Here is a 22,609-nt window from a genome sequence, read left to right as displayed (position 1 = left end):
TGTTAACCACCACTTAATGCACATCTGCCTTGATCCCTTCCAAAACAGCCTTCACTTTGAATGAGATACATAGATGTTTAAAGACATCAGTGCCAACTTTACAGGAAGCAGACTTATTGGCAGAAGAAGAACAGGAATATGTTAAAACTAACAGACTATACTTGGGAGAAATACCAGTCTGGTTTGAAAAGGATGGGGAAAACACGTAGAGCAGAACATCTTGTCTGACTTCAGAGCCTGCTCAAGTTCCTGTTTCACTGCATATGGGGAATAGTGGAGAATGCAGTAGGATAGTTATCCATTACCGTAAATCTATGAGGGTTCTGGTGTTAGAACTGAGCATCAGCAATACTTGAGGGATGGGGCACATCAAACAACGCCACATGGTATGAGAATCTACCAATGGAGATCCCCGGAGGCAGGATGTTGTCTTCTGTGTTTTATAGTTAATATAATGAATAAGCTTCCAAAATGTACAGAGAACAACATCAGACAGATCCATGGATCAGACAGGGGTTAGGTGCCTTCCGGTCCAGGAAGGAATCGTTTCTTACTGTGTATTTTCCAGCAGTAGCTCCTCTGGAAATGAGGCTACATTGGAGCATCACAGACCTGGGATCTGCTCCCTCAATCCAGAACTCACATTTGCTCATTTTCAATGTAAAGTAATTTATGTGATGTTAACTGCCTTTTACTAGTTACATACACTACCTGTGTGCTAAGTACAACCCTATCACATAGCTTAGCAAGGAACTTACTGCTCTAGTTCTCCCCATCGTGGTGCCATTCCGTGAATTCCCCCCACTTTACCATTATTAGAGATATTACAAACATATTTCTCTTGAAAGGCCCAGTTTTCTTGAAGCTGACAGTTCTCACAGCAGAATGTCACCGACTGAAGCAGTTTCTTATCTTTAACAGAAATATTTGAAACAAAGTCATGTTTTCAATTGAGATGTTTAAATATTTTAAGCTCTGACTCTTTAAAATACTGTCAACGCTTTTCAACCTCCAATTTAATTCCCAGGATCTTGTTAGTGTGTGAAATCTTTTATTAGTTCTGCTCCGAGTCTCATTTTGGGATGAAAACCATCTAAACATCGGCGTTTCTTGCAAATGCTGCTTTATGAATAGCTCATGTTGATGTTATCTCCTCCAAAAGAGGGGACCAGACTGGATGACACCATTACAAATGTAATTATATGAGGAGCAGGGCCAGTTACCTCACCATACTCTGTTGCTTCAGTGCAGAGATTAAAATAGCACAATCCTTTGCTGTCAAAGTACCAAGCTGGGGTACACTTATGAACATCACTGATGCCACTGCAATGTAATTGGGATCATAGGGTGATCACACCTCAAGACAGCCTGTTGGCAATATCAGACAATAAGAAAATCAGACCTTTCGAACAGTGCTTTGTAAAGCTATTCCATACAGGAAGATGATGCTCTTTTGGTGGCAAAGATACCCTCTGCGCACAGCATCCCAAAGAGCATCCTTTGAAGCTAAAGCAGAAACAGTGAGCATTGGATCTCACTCCATAAATTTAGAGCCTCTCCATTGATTTCTGTGGAGTTACTCCAGTGTAAATCAAAATCACTCATCAGAATCTGTCCTCCTATCTAAAAATCACTCAAGTGCCAATGTTTGTTAGGATGGATTTTCCAGCAAAACCTCTCACTTTTAAAGGCAAGCTCTAGGTCTTCATTACCACTGGGTCACATTTTCAGGTAATTAAAGAAACATGTGGCATTTTGACCTAAGCTACCTCCTATAATTTCCAGATGTCTCCTTCTAAGGTGATCAAAGAAAACAAGGCCTCTCTCACAATCAAGATGTCACACTGGCAGCAGTGCAGTTTGATTCTGAGATTGCTTCTGCCTTCTTACTACAGGTTACTCAGGCTCCATGCTAACGTAAAACCCTCTGCAAATACACAGGCAGCAAGAAATGAATAGCATTCATTTGCTGTAATTAGAGCCAAGATTGTTAATCTTAAATCTCTCAAACAGCACATGTGATGCAGATTCCAGCTAAATAAATATTAATCCTGCTCTTTCTGTTTGTCCCATAAGGCTATAACACAGAAAAAGCAAAGGAGGTAAAAGGCACATCTCTATTCTCACAGGAAAAACACGGCAGAAGAGAGCAATTCATTATGCTTGGAGGTTTGTTTTGCTGCTTTCACCACCTTGAAATTATTCCTCTTTTACTCTGTAGAAGGCAAAGGGATGCAGCCTTTAACTAGCCAGAGTGGTACCATGATGAGTTAAGCCAAGCAGAGGCCCCTATTGTGCCACAGCTCTCCAGACCCCAGCATCTAATGACATGACATGGTCACCACCTCTGAGTCACAGCATGCTGGCTTAGTGAGGCTCATGCAGAGACAGGCTCAATTTTCAGGCTCCGATTTCTTCACTGAAGCACAGTGATTTAATTGGGGGCTATGATTGTTCCCAAGAACAAGGTGAGCAGATACCATTCAGCAGTGACAAGCTGCTAAGCAGCCATAGGAAATGTCAGAAAGGATAACCAAATCCTGCTTTTCCATTTGATATTTCTGTTGCAGAGAATAGCCACATGCTAATTTTCTGATGTTACCACATAAATGACAGCACCTCTGTTATGCTTTGGGAAGAACTTCCTTCTAATGATGTAACTCCGCTGTTAAGAAACAACTAAAACAATGGAACTGGGATTGCAGCATGGTCAGTGCCTGTTTTCCAGGTGGAAAGGGCAGTCTCGCATTCAGCCAGTCCCTCTTTGAATTGCTTAGAGGGCTAGAAACATGCAGGAAGAATTTGCCTTACAGAGACCACAGAGATAGGGAATACGATCATTCATATCTTTGAACTAAGCATCATCAATGCACAAAACATTCATGGCATAAGCAATTCTAATCATTATAATTACCATTAAAATATTCCCAACATTTCGCACAACATGTAGCAGAAAGGTATTTTCTTTGCTTATATTTCATAAGCTGATATTTTAAAAGGTTAAACTCAGCTAAGGCAATTCGGACAGAACTAGTCAATATGTGTTTTCCATTCAGAGTTATGGAAGTTGTGCATAAAATCCTGGCCATGGTGAGTGTTAGCACTGAAATCAGTAAAGGCAAATCCGTGCATCTAAGCTCTCAGTTTTCTTATTCCATCATTCAAGTCTGCTCTCATGTACCTGCTATTCAACAGCTACTTCACTGAAATCAAAGGAATCAGAGTACAGCTGAGGGAATTCTTCATCTGACTTGAAGGGGTATTTCCTAGATTCAGCTCATCCAGGTGGGTAACAATTAAGTATCATCAAATGTCTCCTTGAATAATACCTGCTACAAGTTCTTTGGCTTGCTGTTGGCATATTCCAGAGCTGGATGGAACAGGGAAGTGGGAGGGTTCACTATAGTATTTAACAGAGGGTTGTGCCCCTTTTGACTGGTGACACTGCCAAATGAAGACTTGAGTTTCCAACCCTAACTAACCATTCTGTGATTCTAAATGGGAAAGGCTTTGCTGAGCTATGCAGAAGAGAACAAACCAGAACTAAAGTCTCTGCCTTTTAGTGGCATATGAAGGAGATGAGCTTCCCTCTCCATATAATAATACAATTCTATAATAATAATAATAAAATAATAATATAATACTATTTCTTTCATTTGCTTCTCAGCCTAGGCATTTCTCTTAGTTCTGCGTCTGATGTGAAGGAGGTATTTAATCCAGTCTTGTCTTTTATCCTCCCGGGCACAAGAAAGGAGAAAGACTAGGGGTTTGCTGGCACCTGAGCTGGTTTGTATCAATAACCCCTCATTATACTTTAGCACATGAGCGTTTGTATTGGGGTCTTAAGGTCACAGATTTAAATACAGCTTAAGAGAAAACCTAACCACAATCCATTCACCAGCACTCTGGCTGTGCATGTGTGAAGACAACTTTGGAAGCAGGATCTGTTCAAAAAGACCACGGCAGACTGTCCTTGTTTGGCAAATGAAGTTCTTCAAACTGAGCTGTGGCCAATGTCCAAAACACTTTCTGGAGACATATGGGCATTGATTTAAAAAGCCTGATACACCACCACACTTTGCCTTATGACACATCTTTTCAGCCCTTGTTTCCAAACCCATCCTTCCCATGATCACAATCGCTCCAGTAATACATCTTCTCTGCAATTCCCCTCCTGCTTCTCCTCCCCAGACCAGTGGTAACAGGATTCAGAGTCCAGCTTTAGAAACATGGATAAGTTCTTACCAGCCAACTCCACCACCATTGTGCAACGCGACCCAGGTTGCTCCTCTGAATGCATCTCCTACAAAGTTCTGTACTGCCATGTCTAGGAGAGGAGAGGAAAGGTGTTACAGATCTGATGTACTGCATTCGGGTTGTTGTTGTGCTGCTCACTCCTTCCACTGACACCTTGATTATCACAGAATGGTTTGGGACCTTAAAGCTCATCCAGTTCCAACCCCTGCCACAGGCAGGAGCACCTTCCACTAGAGCAGGTTGTTCCAAACCCCATGCAGCTCTCAGAAGCCTGAAGTATTTTCAGACCATGCTGCAGAGTTAATTCAGCCCTGTACAGAAAGCTAGTTTAAAGCTCAGGAGCTGTGTTTTGGGGACAAAGCTGGGATGAAAGACATACTGGCCTCAATTCTCTGGACCTGGGGGATTTTTCATCTGAACATGAACTGCTACAATAGCACAGGAGGAGTCATTTGTTTAACGAAATGAAGGAAAAGAATTTAACAGACAAATGTAATTTGGCTAATGACAAATGCATGATTTCCACTGAAATTCACTAGGATTTTGTATATTGACTGCAATTTGTGCTAAAGCATAAACCCAGATGGGTGGAAGGAGATACAACACAGAAGATAACAGTAAAACTGAAAACGTTTGTCTAGATTTAATTCAGGATGGGCTTAATAGATAATTTGCTGTGCTTTTAACAGCAAAAAATAAGCTACAAACAGCAATAGCTGCAGCAGCCACATTCACAGACCCACAGTTATGTCTCTGATGGAAAAATGAGTTTACTTGAGCACTAATCTATGTTAAACCCTGTCAAAAGCCCCATTATGGCATCTTTTATCTGGCATTATGTCACTTTAATAACCCCATTATCATAATTACAGTGCTGTCAAGAGGGAGTGGGAGAAATCAAAATCCCCATATACTAGAATGTACAGATTTCTTCCTCAGCCACTAGTGTGGCAGGAGCCCAGGTTCGACAAGGAGATGGCAAGTGAACTAACGATGCAGTAACGTGCTGCTCCTGGGCTTTGGTAAAGGTCACTCACTGCAAATGTCTGTGCTGATATACACTTCACAGAGCAGCAATGACTCATGTTTGCCAAAGATCAGGCTAAGGAACTTACTGTAAAATACAATGAGACAAGCAAGCACCCTGGAAAATTCCTGCGTGCTACAGAAGAGCCAATTTCACCTGAACCAGCTCAAATACAGTATTAAAACAGGAAAGAAGGGAGACAGGAACACCTAAGATGGTTGGACTTGATGATCTTAAGGGCTTTCTCCCTTAACCTAAATGATTTGATGTTATTACCTCCAGAGGTTCACCTGGTTAAATAGGCCTGGCTTTAAAGACCAGTGAAATCAGTGGTCAAGAGGCTTTAGATAAGCCTTTGGATAAGGCAAATGGTTCACGTAAATCACAAAATGCAAAGAAAAACACCTGAGCAATGGGCTTTAAGCAAGCCTCATTTCTATTGCCCTAAGGTGGAGGCCTGACTTTGGTTTGCTGCTCTCTGTGCAGCTGCACCATTTTCTCACAGCATTATTCAAGGCATCTATCTGGCCTATTAGAATTAGCCAACATGCTCAAGAAGGGTTGAAGTAGGACTGACAGACAGAGCTAAAAGCCTCATTTCATCAGGAAATCCAGTTACGATAGCAGGGAACTTTTCTTCTTCAAATTGAGCCATAATTTGGTTCTATTATGAATTGCCATAATGGAAGTCATTCAATATACTCATCTACCTCTATCATAATTTCTCCTTCAACAGCAGCTTGTAGCCTCCTGTCTCGCACCACTTTGTGATTGTTAGTTCACGACATGCAGGAACGCTACTGGGCTAAAGCCATTATCATCATTTCCACTTTATGGATGGAAAATTGAGGGAGATTTAGGTTAGAAATTGCTTAGTACTTCACTTGTTTTTTTTCAATCAAGATATTTCTTGGGTTAATTTCTCTAAAGCATCATTTCATCAATTTAAAAGCAGGGCCTGGTTAGCTCAGGGCAGGAGTGCAGAAATAAAGGCTCCTTTTGTATAGCAAATGTACATGATTTGCCCATAGTCACACTGTAAGTGAGCAGCAAGGCTTGGAGTTGAATTCAGAATGCCTGGCTTCCTTTCTTATGCTTTCGCTATCAACGTATGTTCTCTTATGATAAGGAAAGTTCCTTTCAGAAACTCCAGCCTGTTTTCAAAGTCCTCAGGCAATGAAATGAACATATCTGTGAATCTTTTTGCTTTAAGCATAATACATTGTAGACCTGATTTCTGATCTTGTGGATCCCAAGGAAACAGAGCTGTAATTCTGCTCAGATCCCCTCTTTGAAACAGTGAGGTGCAAAGTGAAAATCAGACAGAAGATAGAGTGCTCAGACACTGCTCTCCATTAACATCCGGGTAAATCTAGTGCATCATCATTGAATGTTCAGCACTCTTCTGGACCTTTCCTATTTAAGTAGCTCTACATACATCCTTACCACTGTTAAATCCCACAAGCCTTCTTAGGAAATCTGATTAATCAGAATTAAAGGGTTAAATAAAAGCATTTTAAAAGTGTTGCATAAAATCCCAGTTTCTCTTGTAAAGCAACTCCCTTGTTCACCCAGACAAGCCTCAGCTGCTCTGCTGACCTGCACAAAAGGCTGATCCATCATAGATGTTTGAGGTTTCTCTGTAAGGACTGTCAGTCCCACTCACATCGTGGTGATCTCGGCTGAGGACCACTGGAGCCTGCAAAAAGCCAAGGACAAGAGAATGGAATCCTTCATGGACTGCAAATGCTACCAAGGGATGATCGTTTGCTGAATTTACTTCTGTCTTCAGGCATCTCAAACCTCAGCTTTGCCCCCTCTCCTAAGAGCCTGAAACACTTTCTCTGCCTGTTATTTGCTATAAAACAGATGTTCACATGCTGTTCATGAAAGCCACTTTCATTTCATAACTAAGAGCCTGGTGTTATGCCAGTGGCATCCTCAAAAGGAGGGATGGGAGAAGAGGGACAGCCATAAGGTTATTTTGTCTCGGCCAAAATATGAAAGGCATTTCAGTATGCAAAAGTCTTCATTAAAAAATAGTTCTTAGTTTCCATTTTCATCAGCAAACAGCAAAGTTTTACACTTATTTATGCTTTTGGGAAACTTCAAGACTAAAGAAGTTAAGAATGAAAATCAGTGATTTCATACAGCTCAAACAAGTCCATTCTCGATCTGGAACCTAACTGACAGTATGAATCTAGGTCAGCTTCCAGGTCATCATTTGCCATGCACAGGGTTTATACAGGAATAATTCACTCTTGGCACAGTGTGGTCTGGAATTAGCTGGCTCTGGTTTATGCTGGCAGTGAATTAGGACATCATTGAAAACAGACAAGAGCACCCAGCTTGCAAGAGGAGGAATGGAGATTTGCAGAAACACAGAATGGACACAATTAAATCCAAAGGGCCTGGGAGTCTGACCTGGTCAGTCAAAGCCCCAAGGGGTGCTCGGTCTGGTCAGGTTTATTTTTTGAGCCTAGCTTGAAATGACGTTCATTTTGAGTCCTGAGAAGGTCAACAGCACTTGGAATACTTGAACAAACATTCTCTGAGTACGAAAAGCAGAATGCATTCCAGCTTGGAAAGGTCTAAGTCCTATTTGAGTTCACCCCTTTAGAAAGGGTAAGTCAGCTGTACAAAGATGGAGATGAATGAGTGACAATGCCTTAGTGTGATGCTGATGTACATAATGGGAATAACTATGGAGTGGTGCCTTCAGGATATGGGGTACTGGTTCCATGTAACCAGCAGGCACTTCTGCTCTCACTGGTTTCTTTTCCACCTGCTAGCTCAGTCTTAGATATCAAACACATTTACCAAATAACAAAGAAAATGACAAACCTTAATCCTCCCTTCAGAAATGGCTCGATTAATAGCCACAGCTATAGACACACGACCCCTCTGATCAGAATATAAGATTCTAGCTTGAGAGCCAACAACCTGTAAAACAAAAAGGCCAAAGTGATAAGGTTCTCTGTGCAAGTGGCTTATCTTTAGGCCCCAGATGAATAGAGTCACAGGAATGACCCCTTCCCTTCTGCAGGAGAAAGTGCAGATTAATTCTTCATCAACATCCAGCTTCCATAGAAAAGAAACTAAAATCCCTCTTTGCACTCAGTTTTATCTCCACTCACACAATGAGATGTATTTCTGTATTCAGCTGCTACTGTCCAATCAATCCCACCTTTTAAATTAACCTGATTGCTCAGCTATAATCCCCCTATCAGCACATCCCTTATCAACAGCTGAGAAGCAGAGGTGAATTGGCAGTGGTGGGCTGAAGGGAAGAGAAATCTGGAAACAAAGAATAGCAAAGAACATCTGCCCTGCACAACTATGCTCCTCTCTCCAGCTTTTACCCCATGGACCAATCTGGCTTCCAGATAAGGAGAGCACATGAGCCCTACAGTGTTATCTGTTAGCTTCACAGTGAGAACCTGTCCTAAAAGAAAAACACAGGATGCTTCACTGGCATCCTGCTTCCCACTATACAAAAGCATGGCAGATCTTTGGCCTCATCACCTGTTTTGTAAAGCGTACCTAGAATTACAGGCATGAAGAAGAAAAGCCAAAGCAATGCCAAGAGGGACACTGTGAATAGCCCTCTGAAAGAAAGTTAGTTACAATTAGTTACAAATGAGATGGAGAGTGAATCATTGATGTGTTTCACTCCAGACATAAGACTAGATATTGCTGAGCTTTTGGAACATTTCCAGATGAGGAAGTGAAGGGAAAGAACTGCTTCAGCTCACCCTAAAACCCCTACTTTGGAAAGAGGTTTCAGTTATCAGCTCTGGGAGTTACAGGCAGGGATTTCATTCATGCCCATTCCTGCTTTTCACTCCAGCATTCTGGACCAGGACACATGCAGTGAAGGAAGTTGTGCACTTACCAAATTGTGCCTGCCAGCTTCCCGAATCCAGCGGATGTTGTCATGGTACTGCTGCTTCACAGATGTGCTCACTTGCCAGGGAAAGCAAGAAAAGAAGTTTTAAAAACAAATGTAATATGCTGTAAGTTTAATTTAACTCATCTGACAGCACTAGGAAGTCACATTCTACTCTCATATACAAGCACGCATATAGGAAGTGCTGCATAAAATCTTCTGTGCACTTGATGCAGTAACTGGTACCACACATTTGGAGATAGGTACGAGATGTCAGCCAGGAGACAGCTGGAACAATAAACCCCATTCAGATCTTTAGCAAACTAAACCTTGGAATATGGGTTACATGTTCATTCCTGTTCACCTGGCCTGCTGCCTACTAAATGCCAATCCGTTTCTGAGCCTTTGCTAAATTAGAAGCTTTAGCAAACTCCATGACATTGGGTACTACAGGCATCAGGTAGTAAATAACTCCTTTGAGTCAGCCAGCAGAAATTCCCAGCAGCAGCTGGCAATACATGCTTGAGGATAATTTACACCAGTGCTGGGATAGAGATTTATAGCACAGAACTTGCTCTGTACTAAGTGACCCACGTGAATGCTTTTATCCCAAGATAAAGCCAAGGTCTTTTATGCTACAAACTGAGGTATGTTGACTCTCATTATTATGGAACACAAACTGCACAGAAAGACTTATTATGGAGTAGCTACTTTACATGTAAATCCACCCTATAACTTGTTTAGATATATATAGGCCAGGTTGGATGGGGCTCAGAGGAACCTGGTCTAGTAGAAGGCGTCCCTGCCCATGACAAGGGGCTGGAACTGGATGAGCTTTAAGGTCCCTTCCAACCCAAACCAGTCTGGGTTTCTATGATATACATTTTCAAAGAGAATTATATATAATGATTTTATATACTCCACCTTCTCCTCATTTACATCTGTGCCATCCCATCTTGAAGTTGTCCCTGGTAACTGAGAAGGATGTTTAGACTATCTTCCCACTAGGCAATATGTCACTAGGTATGTAGTAAAACTAGAAACACGGAAGAGGAAAGGCAAGATGCTCATATTTAATTTGAGCTAAACACACTGTTAAAAGGGAGATGTAAAATATGCTCATTCCTGCAGAGGCAGGCCTCCATACAGAGAGTTTTAATGACCCTAAAAAGCCCTGTCAGTGCTTTAGGGCTTGTTTCCAAGCGATAGCTGCTAAACTCTGCAATAAGAATCAACATGTCAGCTCATAGCTTTGGAGGAAGTGAGATGAAACATCTGTTAGTGCTGTTTTAGTGGGATTGTGCTGCCATTCATGAGCTTTAAGGAAGCATCTTCTAGAAGGCAATGGGTAAGATTCACTTGGGTTATTATAGCTATTTAATGAGAGTTTACAGGAGTTACTCTAGAGGAACAAATAACGAGTTCCTTTTTCACTTTTATAAGCTATCTCAGAGAGCTATATCATGTTTTATACTTCACAGTGCACAGACTTAGAGAACAGATCTTTCTGTCTGTTACTTCTAGAGAACGCATCCAGGAAGAAGCCACTGGCTACAAGGACATGTCTCAACACAGCAGGATTCATGTTTGCTGACACAAAATGAGCTTTGTCTCAGTTTCCGTTCAAAAGCAGGGGATAGCAGTAACAGCCCACTTTCAGGCATATGGAAGAGTGAGAAAATGTTATCCCTAGATACTACAGTAACACACAGAGCCATGCAGATACTCCAGATTGGTTCCACCAGTGCGTAGAAATGGCTGTCATGTTATTAGCAACTGACAAAAGAAAGCCCTCAAAATTGTAATCACAGATAAGTGACACTGGATGGAGCACCACACCCAGAAAACCTGGTCTCCTGCCACTCATCTGTTCACCAGCATCTTAAATCCCTCCCTGGATTCCCACACCTCATTCACCTGTGAGACAGGGCAAAGAAATTTGACTCCTTTAGAAAAACCCCTTGGAGACCTGTTGATGAAAGATGCTGTTTGCCTTGAAGTTTCAAGGTGACAAAGTGCAGGAAGACCCTTAAGAAAGGAGAAGACAGGCTCTTAGCCCAAATTGCAACTATAGCTTTGGGATCAATAACCTCTCTACTTAGTGTTGAGGAGTGTAAGGTTACACTCCTTACGGGAGTTAAGAGAACAGCAAGATTTGCTGCCCATGTGGAACAGGCAAGAGACCCCTCTTTATGGTTTTAGCCAAAAGCACACACACATTTCACAACTCTCAGTTTCCTTTTCCCTTCAGAAGAGCCCCCAGTGTTGAGGCATGGGATGGAATCTTACCTCCCTGACGTATAGACTCCTCCAGCACAGACATGGCGATGGAGTCAGTGGTAGCAAGATCCTGTGGGTCACCTGAGGTACAAACCCAGCGGAATGGCCCAAATCCCAGGGAAAAAATGTCCCTGGGAAGAGAACACGCTTCATTAAGAGATAGCTGAAATTCTTTCCTTATTTATGCTGGCTGCTAGCAGTGCTTTTCTTTCATTAGCTAGAGACAGAAGAATTTGAAACATTTTCAATGAACTAATCTAAACAGAAGCATCAAGGACCATTAATTGAGAAATTAAGCAGTGCTGTTCCACACAGCCATCGACTGGGGTATCAAATACACCAGGTTTTTGATAGGAATATTGGGCAGTTCAGTCAAACTAGTGCATCATCAGATGAAGTGCAAGTTTTCTTCTGTTTCATCAGACATACTCTCCCTGCTGCCTGGTCTTTTTGTGCTAAACCCAGGCTGAGTGCATCTTCACTCTCAGACAAGGGCAGGTTCTGAACAAGTGCCTGAGTCCAGACTCATTTGCTGTCCACATTGTTTACACACAACAGTAAGACACGCTTCAGTTCAGTTCCAGGAGAGATCTGATTGCTGCTTTACTCTGTGTTCAAGCTCTGATTCACATGGTACAGGCAAGTTAAGCGTGAGTCGGAGGCCAAAGTGTAACTCTAAGGAAGGCGATAGAAAACATGAGCATGATGTAAGTATGATGCAAGTATGATGCTTACAGCCAAGAGGACAGCTTCCTAAACCATGCTGGGCATTACTCCAGAGTGGAGAAAAATAGGACTAACCCCGACATAATACCTGTGAGATGAATTTCCTCCTACTGACTCCTTCTCATCATTTATAGTACATTGTAAGACCTGCACTAAGTGCTATCTCTAATACTCTCCCCTACACAGGGGAGGTCACAAAGGACTCGAGTGCTTCATTCCAAGTTCTCCCCAACATACCCCATGATGTGCTGGACGTAGGAAGGGTAGCGGAATTCTGTTTTATTGGCTCCTCTTTTCTCAACATCAGCACCTATGAAAGAATTTAATAGTCAGTGATTTGGGGAAGAAAAACTACAAGATGTAAAAGCAGACTGCACCTGGGTTCCTGTGAAGGCTTTATCTCATCCACAGAGGTGGTCAGACATCTCAGAATGAGAGAAAGATACTAAAGAGATACTACTCTGCTCTTGTGAGACCTTACTTGGAGTATTGTGTGCAGTTCTGGTGTTCTCAACATAAAAAGGACATGGAACTGTTGGAACAAGTCCAGAGGAGGCCACGAGGATGATCAGGGGACTGGAGCACCTCCCGTATAAAGATAGGCTGAGGAAGTTGGGGCTGTTCAGCTTGGAGAAGAGAAAGCTGCGTGGAGACCTCACAGGCCCCCTTCAGATACTGGAAGGCTGCTATGAGGATGCTGGGGAGGGACTCTTCATTAGGGACTGTAGTGGCAGGACAAGGGGTACTGGGCTCAAACTTAAACAGTGGAAGTTTAGATTGGATATAAGGAGGAAGTTCTTTACTGTAAGGGTGGTGAGGCACTGGAATGGGTTGCCCAGGGAAGTTGTGAATGCTCCATCCCTGGCAGTGTTGAAGGCCAGGCTGGACATAGACTTGGGTGCCATGGTTTAGTGTGAGGTGTCCCTGCCCATGGCAGGGGGGTTGGAACTGGATGATCTTAAGGTCCTTTCCAACCCTAACTATTTTAGGATTCTAAAGAGTTTGCATAACGCAGTGGCCAACCCTATCTATAGCTGGGAAGATGCATGCAGGATTGTCCTTATTTCTACCTACCAACTCCAGATCTACTCACCAGCTCTTTGAGCTTCCAAGAGAAAAGCATTGCCATAATCCCAAAAAAACATGCCCTTATCAGCTAGTCTGTTAATAGCAGCCACTTGTCTCTTCAGACTGAAATAAAGAAGACATTTATTCTTGATATTGTTAATATATCAAAAAAGAATATTTATTTCACCTGCAAACTTCTAAATCGGGGGTAGCTCTTATACATTAAAACTACTTCTAAAATGGTGGGTAAGGGATGCCTGCCAGACTGAGTGACAGCTGTGTATGAACACAGTTGGGCTGTATCAGTACTGTAGCTCTACCCCAGATTTCTACTGAAATATCAAAGAACAGAAACTCCTTGTTAAGAGAAAGATGTGCTCACTTGTAGAGCAGCTGAACTTAAAAGTTAAAACCAGGTATGACCAAAGGATTTACCTCTCTTGTACCAGGGTCCGGAACTTCCCTGGGTTGGTGGACAGGAGCTGCTTTGCTTCCTCAAAGCCAAGCTGTACTGGATAGTACCCCCCATTGAATGGGTTATGACATGAAGTCTGGTCGGATCCCAGATCAACCAGCAGCTCTCCTGTTGTGTCCAACTCATGCACCAGCCTCTCCCTGGGGAAGAGAGTGTTCAAACAGTGTTCACATTCTAGCTCCTCATTCAGGTGAACTTCTTCCATCCCAAGAGGTTGTTTATAAAGGTATGCCCTTGGCAGGTTAAGTCTTTGTTTTAGCAGTAAGGAGCTGGGAAATGATGATGCACATCAGGAATGCTGGCAGATGAGTCAGATACCAGTATGACAAACCGGTCTCAATCCTTGGTATACGGTATGAGAGCAAGATTTACCATTGGACAAGGAATTTCCACCCATCATCTGATTATTTTTAGTCACTCAATACCTCAGCATTTCTATTCTTCACTGAAGTTAAAGCCATTTTCTTGTTATCCAGCCAGCAAAATGTTAGAAGGAAAGGGATAAATTCTTTCTTCATCCAAGGAAATATCTTAGGGATTTCTTCCCTTAAGAAATTCATTGTTCCATAAGGAAAGGAGCATGGGAAGCAACTGGGAATTGAAACACAAGTGTTAAGACCCCTCTTTTGGCAATATAGTTCTTCATGAGCATCTAGAGTAATGAACTCAGCACCAAGCTTAATGCCTCATCCAAATTTGGGAATTAATTCCAGGTTGACTAACAAACCAGAGCATTAATATATCTATTAGCCATATATACTACTTACCATAGATCTACCACGTTCCCATGGTAACCCAAACTAAGGGCAGTTTTATTCTTTCTTGCATCTCTAGAATAGATTTAAAAGATTGATTGAAGAAAATGACTTCATAATTCCATCTTGCAATGTACAAATCACAGTCAAACCTAGCAAAGAAGTCTGCACGTAGTTTTCAATACCCATCTAAGCAAGAGATCTTTCTACCCTTATGTAATTGTTAATCACTGATTTCAGAAAGCTGAAGTGATGCTTCAAGTGTAGCATGATTTGTAATTGCTCTATGCATATTCATGAAACTGATGTTATTTAACATAAATAAGTTTTATGAAGCTGAACAAAGACACATTAAACATATATAAGTGACATGAAACCAAATGACACATTTAACATATAAAAATGATATGAAGCATCAGTAGTAGCTTGCAGTAAGCATCAGTAGTCACTAATGATTGCTGCTATCTGGAAGGAAGGATTCACATTCACAAACAGACCTGGTGTCCCTCATCCCCTTTATATACACACTAAAATAGCACAATGCAGAAGGATGTCAAGTGAGGATTAGGAAACAGAGATGAACTCACTGACTTAAGGTACAAGTCATACCTAAGGCGAGCGATGCAGTGGTCCAGGTTGTTAGAGATTTCCATCAGCCATCCCTGCTTGTGACGCTTCAAAAGCGCAGCTTCATCAACCTAAGGGAAACAGCAGAGATCTTAAAGCTCCTGCTTGCACCATCCAGACACTTTTACCTTTAGTTTTTCAACCAGTCTGCAACAAAGAGCAGCAAATGGGTAAACGGAATTGCCCTGCCTTGGCCTTAAGAATACGGAGTCATTGGTCAAACACTTATTTTTTACCTCAGGGTTTTCCTTTTTTACTCCTTATGTTTTACTCCAGGCTTGAAGCGAGAAAAAACCCCAACAAACTTCAATACATCACTTCCTTAAGTATTCCACAAACCAAAAATTATCATTAAAATTGTATAAGAAGTAGCATTTTCCCACTAATTTTAATTCTTCTTATTCTGTCTTTTCATTATTATACTGGAAAAACAAACAAACAAAAACCAAACAATCAAATAAACCAAAAGCCAAAATGTTTCCAATTTTTCAAATCTGGCTATTTTCTATGAAAGTAAAATTTCTGTTTAAATGAGGAAATATTTCCTTTGATCAGCTCAGAGACAGACGTTTCTGCCTGACTGCTTGGCATGAAGCGATGCTTTGCTGAATAAAATCGACCCTCACTTTTGTTCTTTGACTGCTGGTTGAAAATCTCCACCAAATATGGGAAAGAGGAAAGTGTTTTCTTGGCCCAGCTGGCTAATGCCTCTGAAAACATGGAATGGATTGAAACAAAACTACATCTTTAATTCCCTTGAACTTGGAAGCTCCAAACAAGCTCAGTCCCAAACCTGTGCTCTCTTCTGAGCTCAGCTTCTGTGTGTCAGTGTGTATATGCATAAGAGACAGCTGGATAAAAATATAAATGGATAGACAAGCTGGGGAGGCTTTGGCACAGATTCCATATTAATGGTTCAGTGTACAAGCTTGCACATCATTAATACATATATCACGAGGTCTCAGCGGCATAAACCAAGTAGAAAAATGAATTGAAGCCGATTTCCTATGGTAGCAATGGATTTGAACACCCCAGAAGTCTGTGTGCATAAGGCATATAACCTGAGTATCTTCTAGTATTTCACTAAAGCATTTTTACTTCTCTATAATCCACCCCAGTCGTTTTCATTCTATTATTTCTCATTAACAAAGTATTTAGATGTAAATTAATTAAGTTCTGTATTCAGGAGGCGCCTGAACACCAGGAAACCTTTTCTTTCCTAATTATTCTTAGCATGAGAAACCTTCCAGCATTTCCCACATCAGCAATAAAGACTCCTTCCAAAAGCCCAATTATGATAATATCAGTGTCACTGCCAATGGAATTACTCACTGAAGTCAGGTGCTGTGGGGGACAGCTCCTTTGGGAGTTATTTAAATCAGCACAAGAGGAAAGATATTAAATGGTCTGTATGAATTACAGGAATGGGGTTCATTTAAATCTCAGTATAACAGAGCAGATCTATTTAAATCTGTTAGCACATCCTACATGCTTTACTCCAGTCCTGACAGCCTAAGCCTTTCACAGACTCGAGAAAACTAGCTTGCATTAAAACACACTTGCAAAACCTGCTCATTTTTGATCAGTCTTTAAACCTCAGCATGTTTAAAGACTGCACAAAGATGATGAGCTGATGCCACCTCCAGTGTGAGACTAAAGAGCTCCGTGCAGCTCAGAGGAGATGGCTAGCCCTCTACACAATTATTTCATAAATAACAATCTGCTTCATGTCAAACAGGAGAGGTAAAAGACTTGCCCCATTAATCCCTTCTGTCTGAGCTTCGGAAGCCCTGGCTGACAAAAATGACATCTCTTGCACAATTCAGCAATGCCATTTGCATAAATAGTTCCTTAAATAAATAATATGTACATGTATGTAGCTATCCAGATGTGCTCCTGAGGCTCATTTCCGACAAGGATCATCTCACAGGAGATAAAAACCAGGCAATATTCAGCCTCCTGAACAAAATCATCTGCAGCCACAGAGATGAAAAGGACAAAGGGCTGCTGAGAATAGCATTCACTGGAATCTTCCCTTTGTATTCCAGCATTTGAAAGCTCATGATGACAGAGTGGAAATCTGAATAAAGATAATTTATTCAATAATCATTTGCCCAATAATAAATTCATTGGATTTAATCTGCAGAGAGCACCTGATGAGATCTCAAATACCCACCAAGCTCCTGTGCTAACAACACTTACACCATCATTGCAAAACAGATGAAACCTAATCTCAGTCTACCTTCTGACAGGTTAAAGCCGTTCCCCTTGTCCCTACAGGCCTTTGTCCAAAGCCCCTCTCCAGGTTACTTATAGCCTGTTACAGATTGTTGCAGTGTTTCTGTAGTCCATCCCTCCATCTGATATGTGAGAACAGAGCCCTGTGATCAGCAGAATAGCTGAAAAATGCCGGTTATTAGAACCTAATGTTACTTTTTAATACAAAAATGTATTTCACTCAAAGCTTATAGGCTCATGTTCTGCATTATATATGATACTTAAAGATATCTGTGAATCCAGTGGATCCTATCATACACTATTCCAATTGCTTGGACACGAGCAGTCTGAATTACAGATCATGACTAGATTCCCTTTATTTATATGAGGAAATAACTCATATTTAATATATTTGGAACAGAGAAACATTACATTAGGACAAAAGACTCTAAAAAGAACATATATTGTAGGTGAGCTTTAGGGAACATGGTACTTGCAGAACTTCCCATCACCACTTCCCTTTAGCAGCACTTACCTTCACTGTCTACAAACTGTGATTCTCATAAGTGCTTGTAATTAAACCTCACCATCTTCATACTGAAGCCAGCCTTAAAATTCTCAGTTTTACAAAATCCCATTGCCTTCAAAGAATCGCAACACCAAGAACTTCATTGTCCCAGCCTTGATGAGTGAATCATACCAACACTTTTAACAGGTACTCCCCATTGCACCTGATAATGGTGCAGGAGGCATTAAAGGTTAATTGCAATGTAACTAACACCTTTTAACAGAGACTGGGAACTGCCTGTGGAAATGACATGAAATGAAGGTAGCTCAAGCACTGAGAATGACAACCTCATCCTGCATTATTCGTGAAGCAATCACAAGAAGTTATAGTCCATATCCCTGCAGTCTGTGAACAAATATAGAGCAAAAAATGCTCTGCAAAGGAGAGACAGATCTATGAAAAGAGTAAATTTCATCGAGTTTGGCTGTCAGGGTTACTTCAGGAATGTGACAGATCAGGAGTATGAGGGTTCTGATTCAGCACATGTAGAGAAGACAGAATGAAGGAAGCATCACTCTCACCTCTGCAATGATCCCCACACACCCAGCAATGACGGCAGCCTTTGCTTGTGCCCCACTCATCCCTCCGAGACCCGAAGTAACAAACACTTTTCCAGACAGGTCTTCTGCCTTCAAGTAGCGACGGCCGGCGTTGAGCACTGTGAGCTGCACACAACACAACACAGCCATTACCAGGAGCTATTTTCCTGCAGTCCCTGAAATGTAAGGATCTTCTGTCCCTTTTGGAAATACAGTTTGAAAATTAGGGGTCATTTGGACTATTAATCTTTTTGGAAGGGAGCATGTTAAAGTGATGGTATGGTCTATCCTGATTATGTTTATTTCCCTCACGATGAAATAGAATAGGATAACCAGTGATTCCCAATATGCTGCTCCTGGGGAATAGAGACATATTTAGGACCACTGCAGAAAACAGCTAAGGAAAATAGCTAAGAAAATAAGCTAAGAAATGTTTTTCCTCTAACATGTTTGGTCAATTCATACATCACTTGCTGTCGCTAGATATGAGCACAGATTGAGACCTTGATTCCTTCACGTCTGCATGCTGGATAACATGCCATGGACTGAGTGATAGGACACTCAGTTTTCAAGGAACAGGCAATGAGAGTTTCTTTGGCAGACAGAACATTGCCTTACAGCAATCCAATCCAACCCACGCCAGTCACCAGCCACTGCTGGAGGCACCCTCCTCCAAAAAGGATTCACAAATAGACCTTTCCCCAGCTTCTTACCACAGTGCCATGGACTATTCCCTGAGGCCCAATGTAGCAGTAGCTCCCTGCAGTCATCTGACCGTACCTGGCAATAGTAATGAACACAGTCACACCACATGTACTAAGGCTGGAATGAATTCTGTACATGCCTACATATCTTTCCATTGTAACAAAAAAAAAAACAAAACAACCCATCTCTGCCTTGATTTGTTGTTAAATAACTGCCAGTATCAAATTGCAATGTAATTGAGTTTCTTGATTAGCATTAATGTGGTTTTGGAGGAGCATTTAACTCCTTAAATTGAGTTCAAAACTCCTGGATCAAAAAACTGTGTGTAAACTTGACTTGGCATTTAGCATAGTGGCTAGAAGACAAGGATACTCCTTTTCACCTTGTTGGCATCTTTATGCCACTGGTTTTCAGTGGCATTCAGCGAGTCACATAGCCACTTTTGAGGTCGTTAGCCCAAAACAATTGCCCACATTGCTATGAAATTCTCAGGAAAGTGGCAATGAATATTCTCTATTTGCATCCTTTGTTTTCTTCCAGCTTCCTTATCTGTACACATGCAGCTCTCTAGTGGTTTTAATTTATTCTCCCTATGGTACACAACAGAATAATAATCATGTGCTCATCAGCTAGATCAGCAGTAAAAAAGGGGGTAATAATAATTATATGCATATATATATGTATATATATAAGACCTAACTTTCTACTTCAAAGCTTTCTCTCAGTGTGAAGGAATGTTTCAGAACTTGTCTCTTCTGTAGACTGCAAGACAACCACTGCAAAGTGGAACTAGCCAGTGCTACAAGAAGGGTATGATGAAGGCTTCAGGCTGTAATTCAGCCAAGTCTCACACATAAAGCTAAGGCTAATTTCCAGCAGACCTCAATTACAGCCTTATAAACATGGCTGAAGATAACTCGAACTCCTATGTAATTTCACTTAAGAGAGCATTAATGCTTTGCAGCATCAGGGCTTTATGCCCTGTTGAAATCCAACTGCATTAGAAATTTTAAGCAGCCACTGCTTGATGCCTGAATTACATTTTAGTTAAGGATTTGATCTATTTGAATAGTGAGATATCTTCTTACATTGTTACCCCCAAAGCAAACAACTTCTCATATTCATCTCTGGAGGAATAGTTGGGAATGACCTAAGAAAACAGTCAAAAGAAAACCCACATTAGCAAATTAGAGATTTAAGCAGGTATTTTTAACAGCTTACATTTCTTTGGCTATGGTCACGCACATAGAAAGACACTGAAAACAGGAGAAGTAATTCAGGTGGGTTATTCTATGTATTCTACTACTAGAAAACAAGATGTCTGGTCTTTCTGGCACTGTGACTGTCATGCAAATTCAAGCAAAGCCGTTCTGTAGCCACAAAACTAGCCTGCAGGGAGATAGATATTGAATAGCCCAGAAGACTGGCAAAGAACATCATATTCACTTGTCCAGCTTGGCTTTCAAGCAAAGCAGTCCAGATACCTGAGCACCTGATTAAGAATCGTCTGTTTGCCTACTGAAGGCTTTTAAATCTTCCAAACTGAGCCTAGATGAAGTGTTTTGGTCAAGAACATGTATAGTTTGGGCTCAGTCAGAACAGGAGTTGTCTAATAAGGAGAGAATTGTTCCCTCCATCACTGCAGATCAGCACACATGAGGTGAGAACAACTACTGGAATAAATGCTGCAGAATTTGGACCCCAGATTCTCCTGTGTGTAAGCTCAGGTAGCATAAATAACATTTTAATTCCAACACTTAAACTCAACAGAAGAGGAGGACAAAGAGAAAACAAGATGCTAATACCTACCATGCCATTAGTAATGATTAATCGAGGACCATAGCGATGGCTGGGAAAGAGTCCCAAAGGATGCCCGCTGTACATCACTAGTGTTTGCTCTTCAGTCATCTCTGACAAATAGTGCATTACCAACCAGAACTGGAAGGGAAGGTGAGGAAAGTGAGGGAATCTGCATCTTACATTCATGTTTCTTTGTGAAGCTGCTAAACTTTGATTATGAAGACAGATATAGAGATAATGAGGTGCATTCACATATGGAATAACAGCCAGAGCTCTCAACACATTCTTGCTTTTTAATGAACTGCATTAAGAGATATCACTCAGCAGGAAACATAAATCACCAGCAAGCAGAAGTCTGAATGAGCTCCAGAATCATTTCTCCTGTATAAACCCCAGAAATCCTTCATTTTTAAAGCTATTCTAATTTTATCCTGAGGTTAACCATTTGGATCTGGCACTTTACTGGCTATCTTTCCAAAGCCAAGCTGCAACGTTTTCCTTATAGGTGATTAAAATACCCATGCATATTGTTAAGCCTAACCTGAAATGGGTAATTCAGCACCTTCTAGTGCTTCTCGTGTTTTCAACAAATAGATACTACAATGTGTACTAAAACAAGAAATCATTTTTTCTTCTAAAAAAAAACAAATCAGCTTTCATGATGGAGAGCAAAGAAAGTCCTTGGGGCACTCATGAGTGTACACATAAATGCATCTCAGCTCTGCATAATTCAATAGTTACTCTTGATGTATGCCAAAAAGTAGGGTTTGATCATCTAAGCTGCCTATAGAATTAATTCACATCCATTGTGGTCACAGAGCCCATTATATTCCACAGGACTTTTAGGATGGGACAGGTTGGCCTGAGAGGAGCTTTCCCATGTAATACTGGAATGGCAGCTTGAAACCAGAGTTTTATGAGGGGACACAAAGTTTTGAGTTAATGAAGGAACCGCTGATGAAAGAGACAGCAGTATCAGTGACAAACAAACAGAACCACTTGTCATGGGCACTTAACCTCTGTGGTTGTGCCTTTGCTCCAATTTAAATCAGTACAGATTTGAAGCCAGTCCCTTCTAACCCCAAAGAGCAAGTTCAGGTGAACAGGAAGGAGTTACCAGATTTACTCTCTTGCTTTATAGATGGTTTTGTTTCATGAAATACATTGAATACTCAAAGTCTGGTCCTATGGCAGGACAGGTAACCAGCTGAACTGCCCATTCTTTGGCAGGCTGGGAACACACTGTAATACAACCAGAAGCTATAAGAGCAATCATTTCGCATTGAAAGGCGCAACAAGTAAGGAGGAAGCAAAAGCCTTTCCTAGCTTAAAGAACAGTTCTTGTTGCAGGCTTGTAAAGTTAACTCTGGGCTTGGTTCATTCCTTCAGAGTTATTCAGAAGGGAGGCCTGGAGGATATAAACAGGCGATAGAAACCAATCTCAACCTTTTCATTAGGAATTTTGCAATGATTTGCAAAAAAAAGGATGTTTTCAAGCCACAAACAGAACAAAATGTTCTGTCATAACTGAATCATTCATGTGATTGCTACTCTAAGTAAGCAAAAACAAAAAGGTTTTGTTTGTTCTGCTGCAAAACAACTGCAGGTCATGGCTCTGGCTTGGATGAGAGCAAGGGAAAAGAGTATTTCAGACTTGGGCAGTGTTGCTACTTCAC

At 41.3% G+C, this 22,609-nt stretch overlaps 1 protein-coding gene across 1 annotated transcript in view; it reads right to left on the bottom strand.

The window, feature by feature from the left end:
- The window catches only part of UROC1 (urocanate hydratase 1), a 35,775-nt gene that overhangs the window by 2,111 nt on the left and 11,055 nt on the right, over positions 1 to 22,609 (bottom strand). Inside the window, exons 5-18 of the mRNA XM_057417536.1 lie at positions 20,943 to 21,071; positions 20,222 to 20,283; positions 19,142 to 19,208; positions 18,411 to 18,554; positions 15,087 to 15,175; positions 14,490 to 14,552; positions 13,683 to 13,862; positions 13,273 to 13,370; positions 12,417 to 12,489; positions 11,463 to 11,584; positions 9,180 to 9,250; positions 8,129 to 8,227; positions 6,884 to 6,983; positions 4,246 to 4,327 (exon numbers count right to left, since the gene is read on the bottom strand). Of these exons, the coding sequence (XP_057273519.1) occupies positions 4,246 to 4,327; positions 6,884 to 6,983; positions 8,129 to 8,227; positions 9,180 to 9,250; positions 11,463 to 11,584; positions 12,417 to 12,489; positions 13,273 to 13,370; positions 13,683 to 13,862; positions 14,490 to 14,552; positions 15,087 to 15,175; positions 18,411 to 18,554; positions 19,142 to 19,208; positions 20,222 to 20,283; positions 20,943 to 21,071 (1,379 nt within the window). The remainder of the gene's footprint in view (positions 1 to 4,245; positions 4,328 to 6,883; positions 6,984 to 8,128; positions 8,228 to 9,179; positions 9,251 to 11,462; positions 11,585 to 12,416; positions 12,490 to 13,272; positions 13,371 to 13,682; positions 13,863 to 14,489; positions 14,553 to 15,086; positions 15,176 to 18,410; positions 18,555 to 19,141; positions 19,209 to 20,221; positions 20,284 to 20,942; positions 21,072 to 22,609) is intronic.

The sequence above is a fragment of the Pezoporus wallicus genome, unplaced genomic scaffold, assembly GCF_028554395.1.
Source record: "Pezoporus wallicus isolate ANWC-B61680 ecotype Strahan unplaced genomic scaffold, APGP_CSIRO_Pwel_v1 contig_8542, whole genome shotgun sequence".
Lineage (NCBI taxonomy): Eukaryota > Metazoa > Chordata > Aves > Psittaciformes > Psittacidae > Pezoporus > Pezoporus wallicus.
Note: the sequence above shows the minus strand (reverse complement) of the source record. Positions and strands in the feature narration are given on the sequence as shown.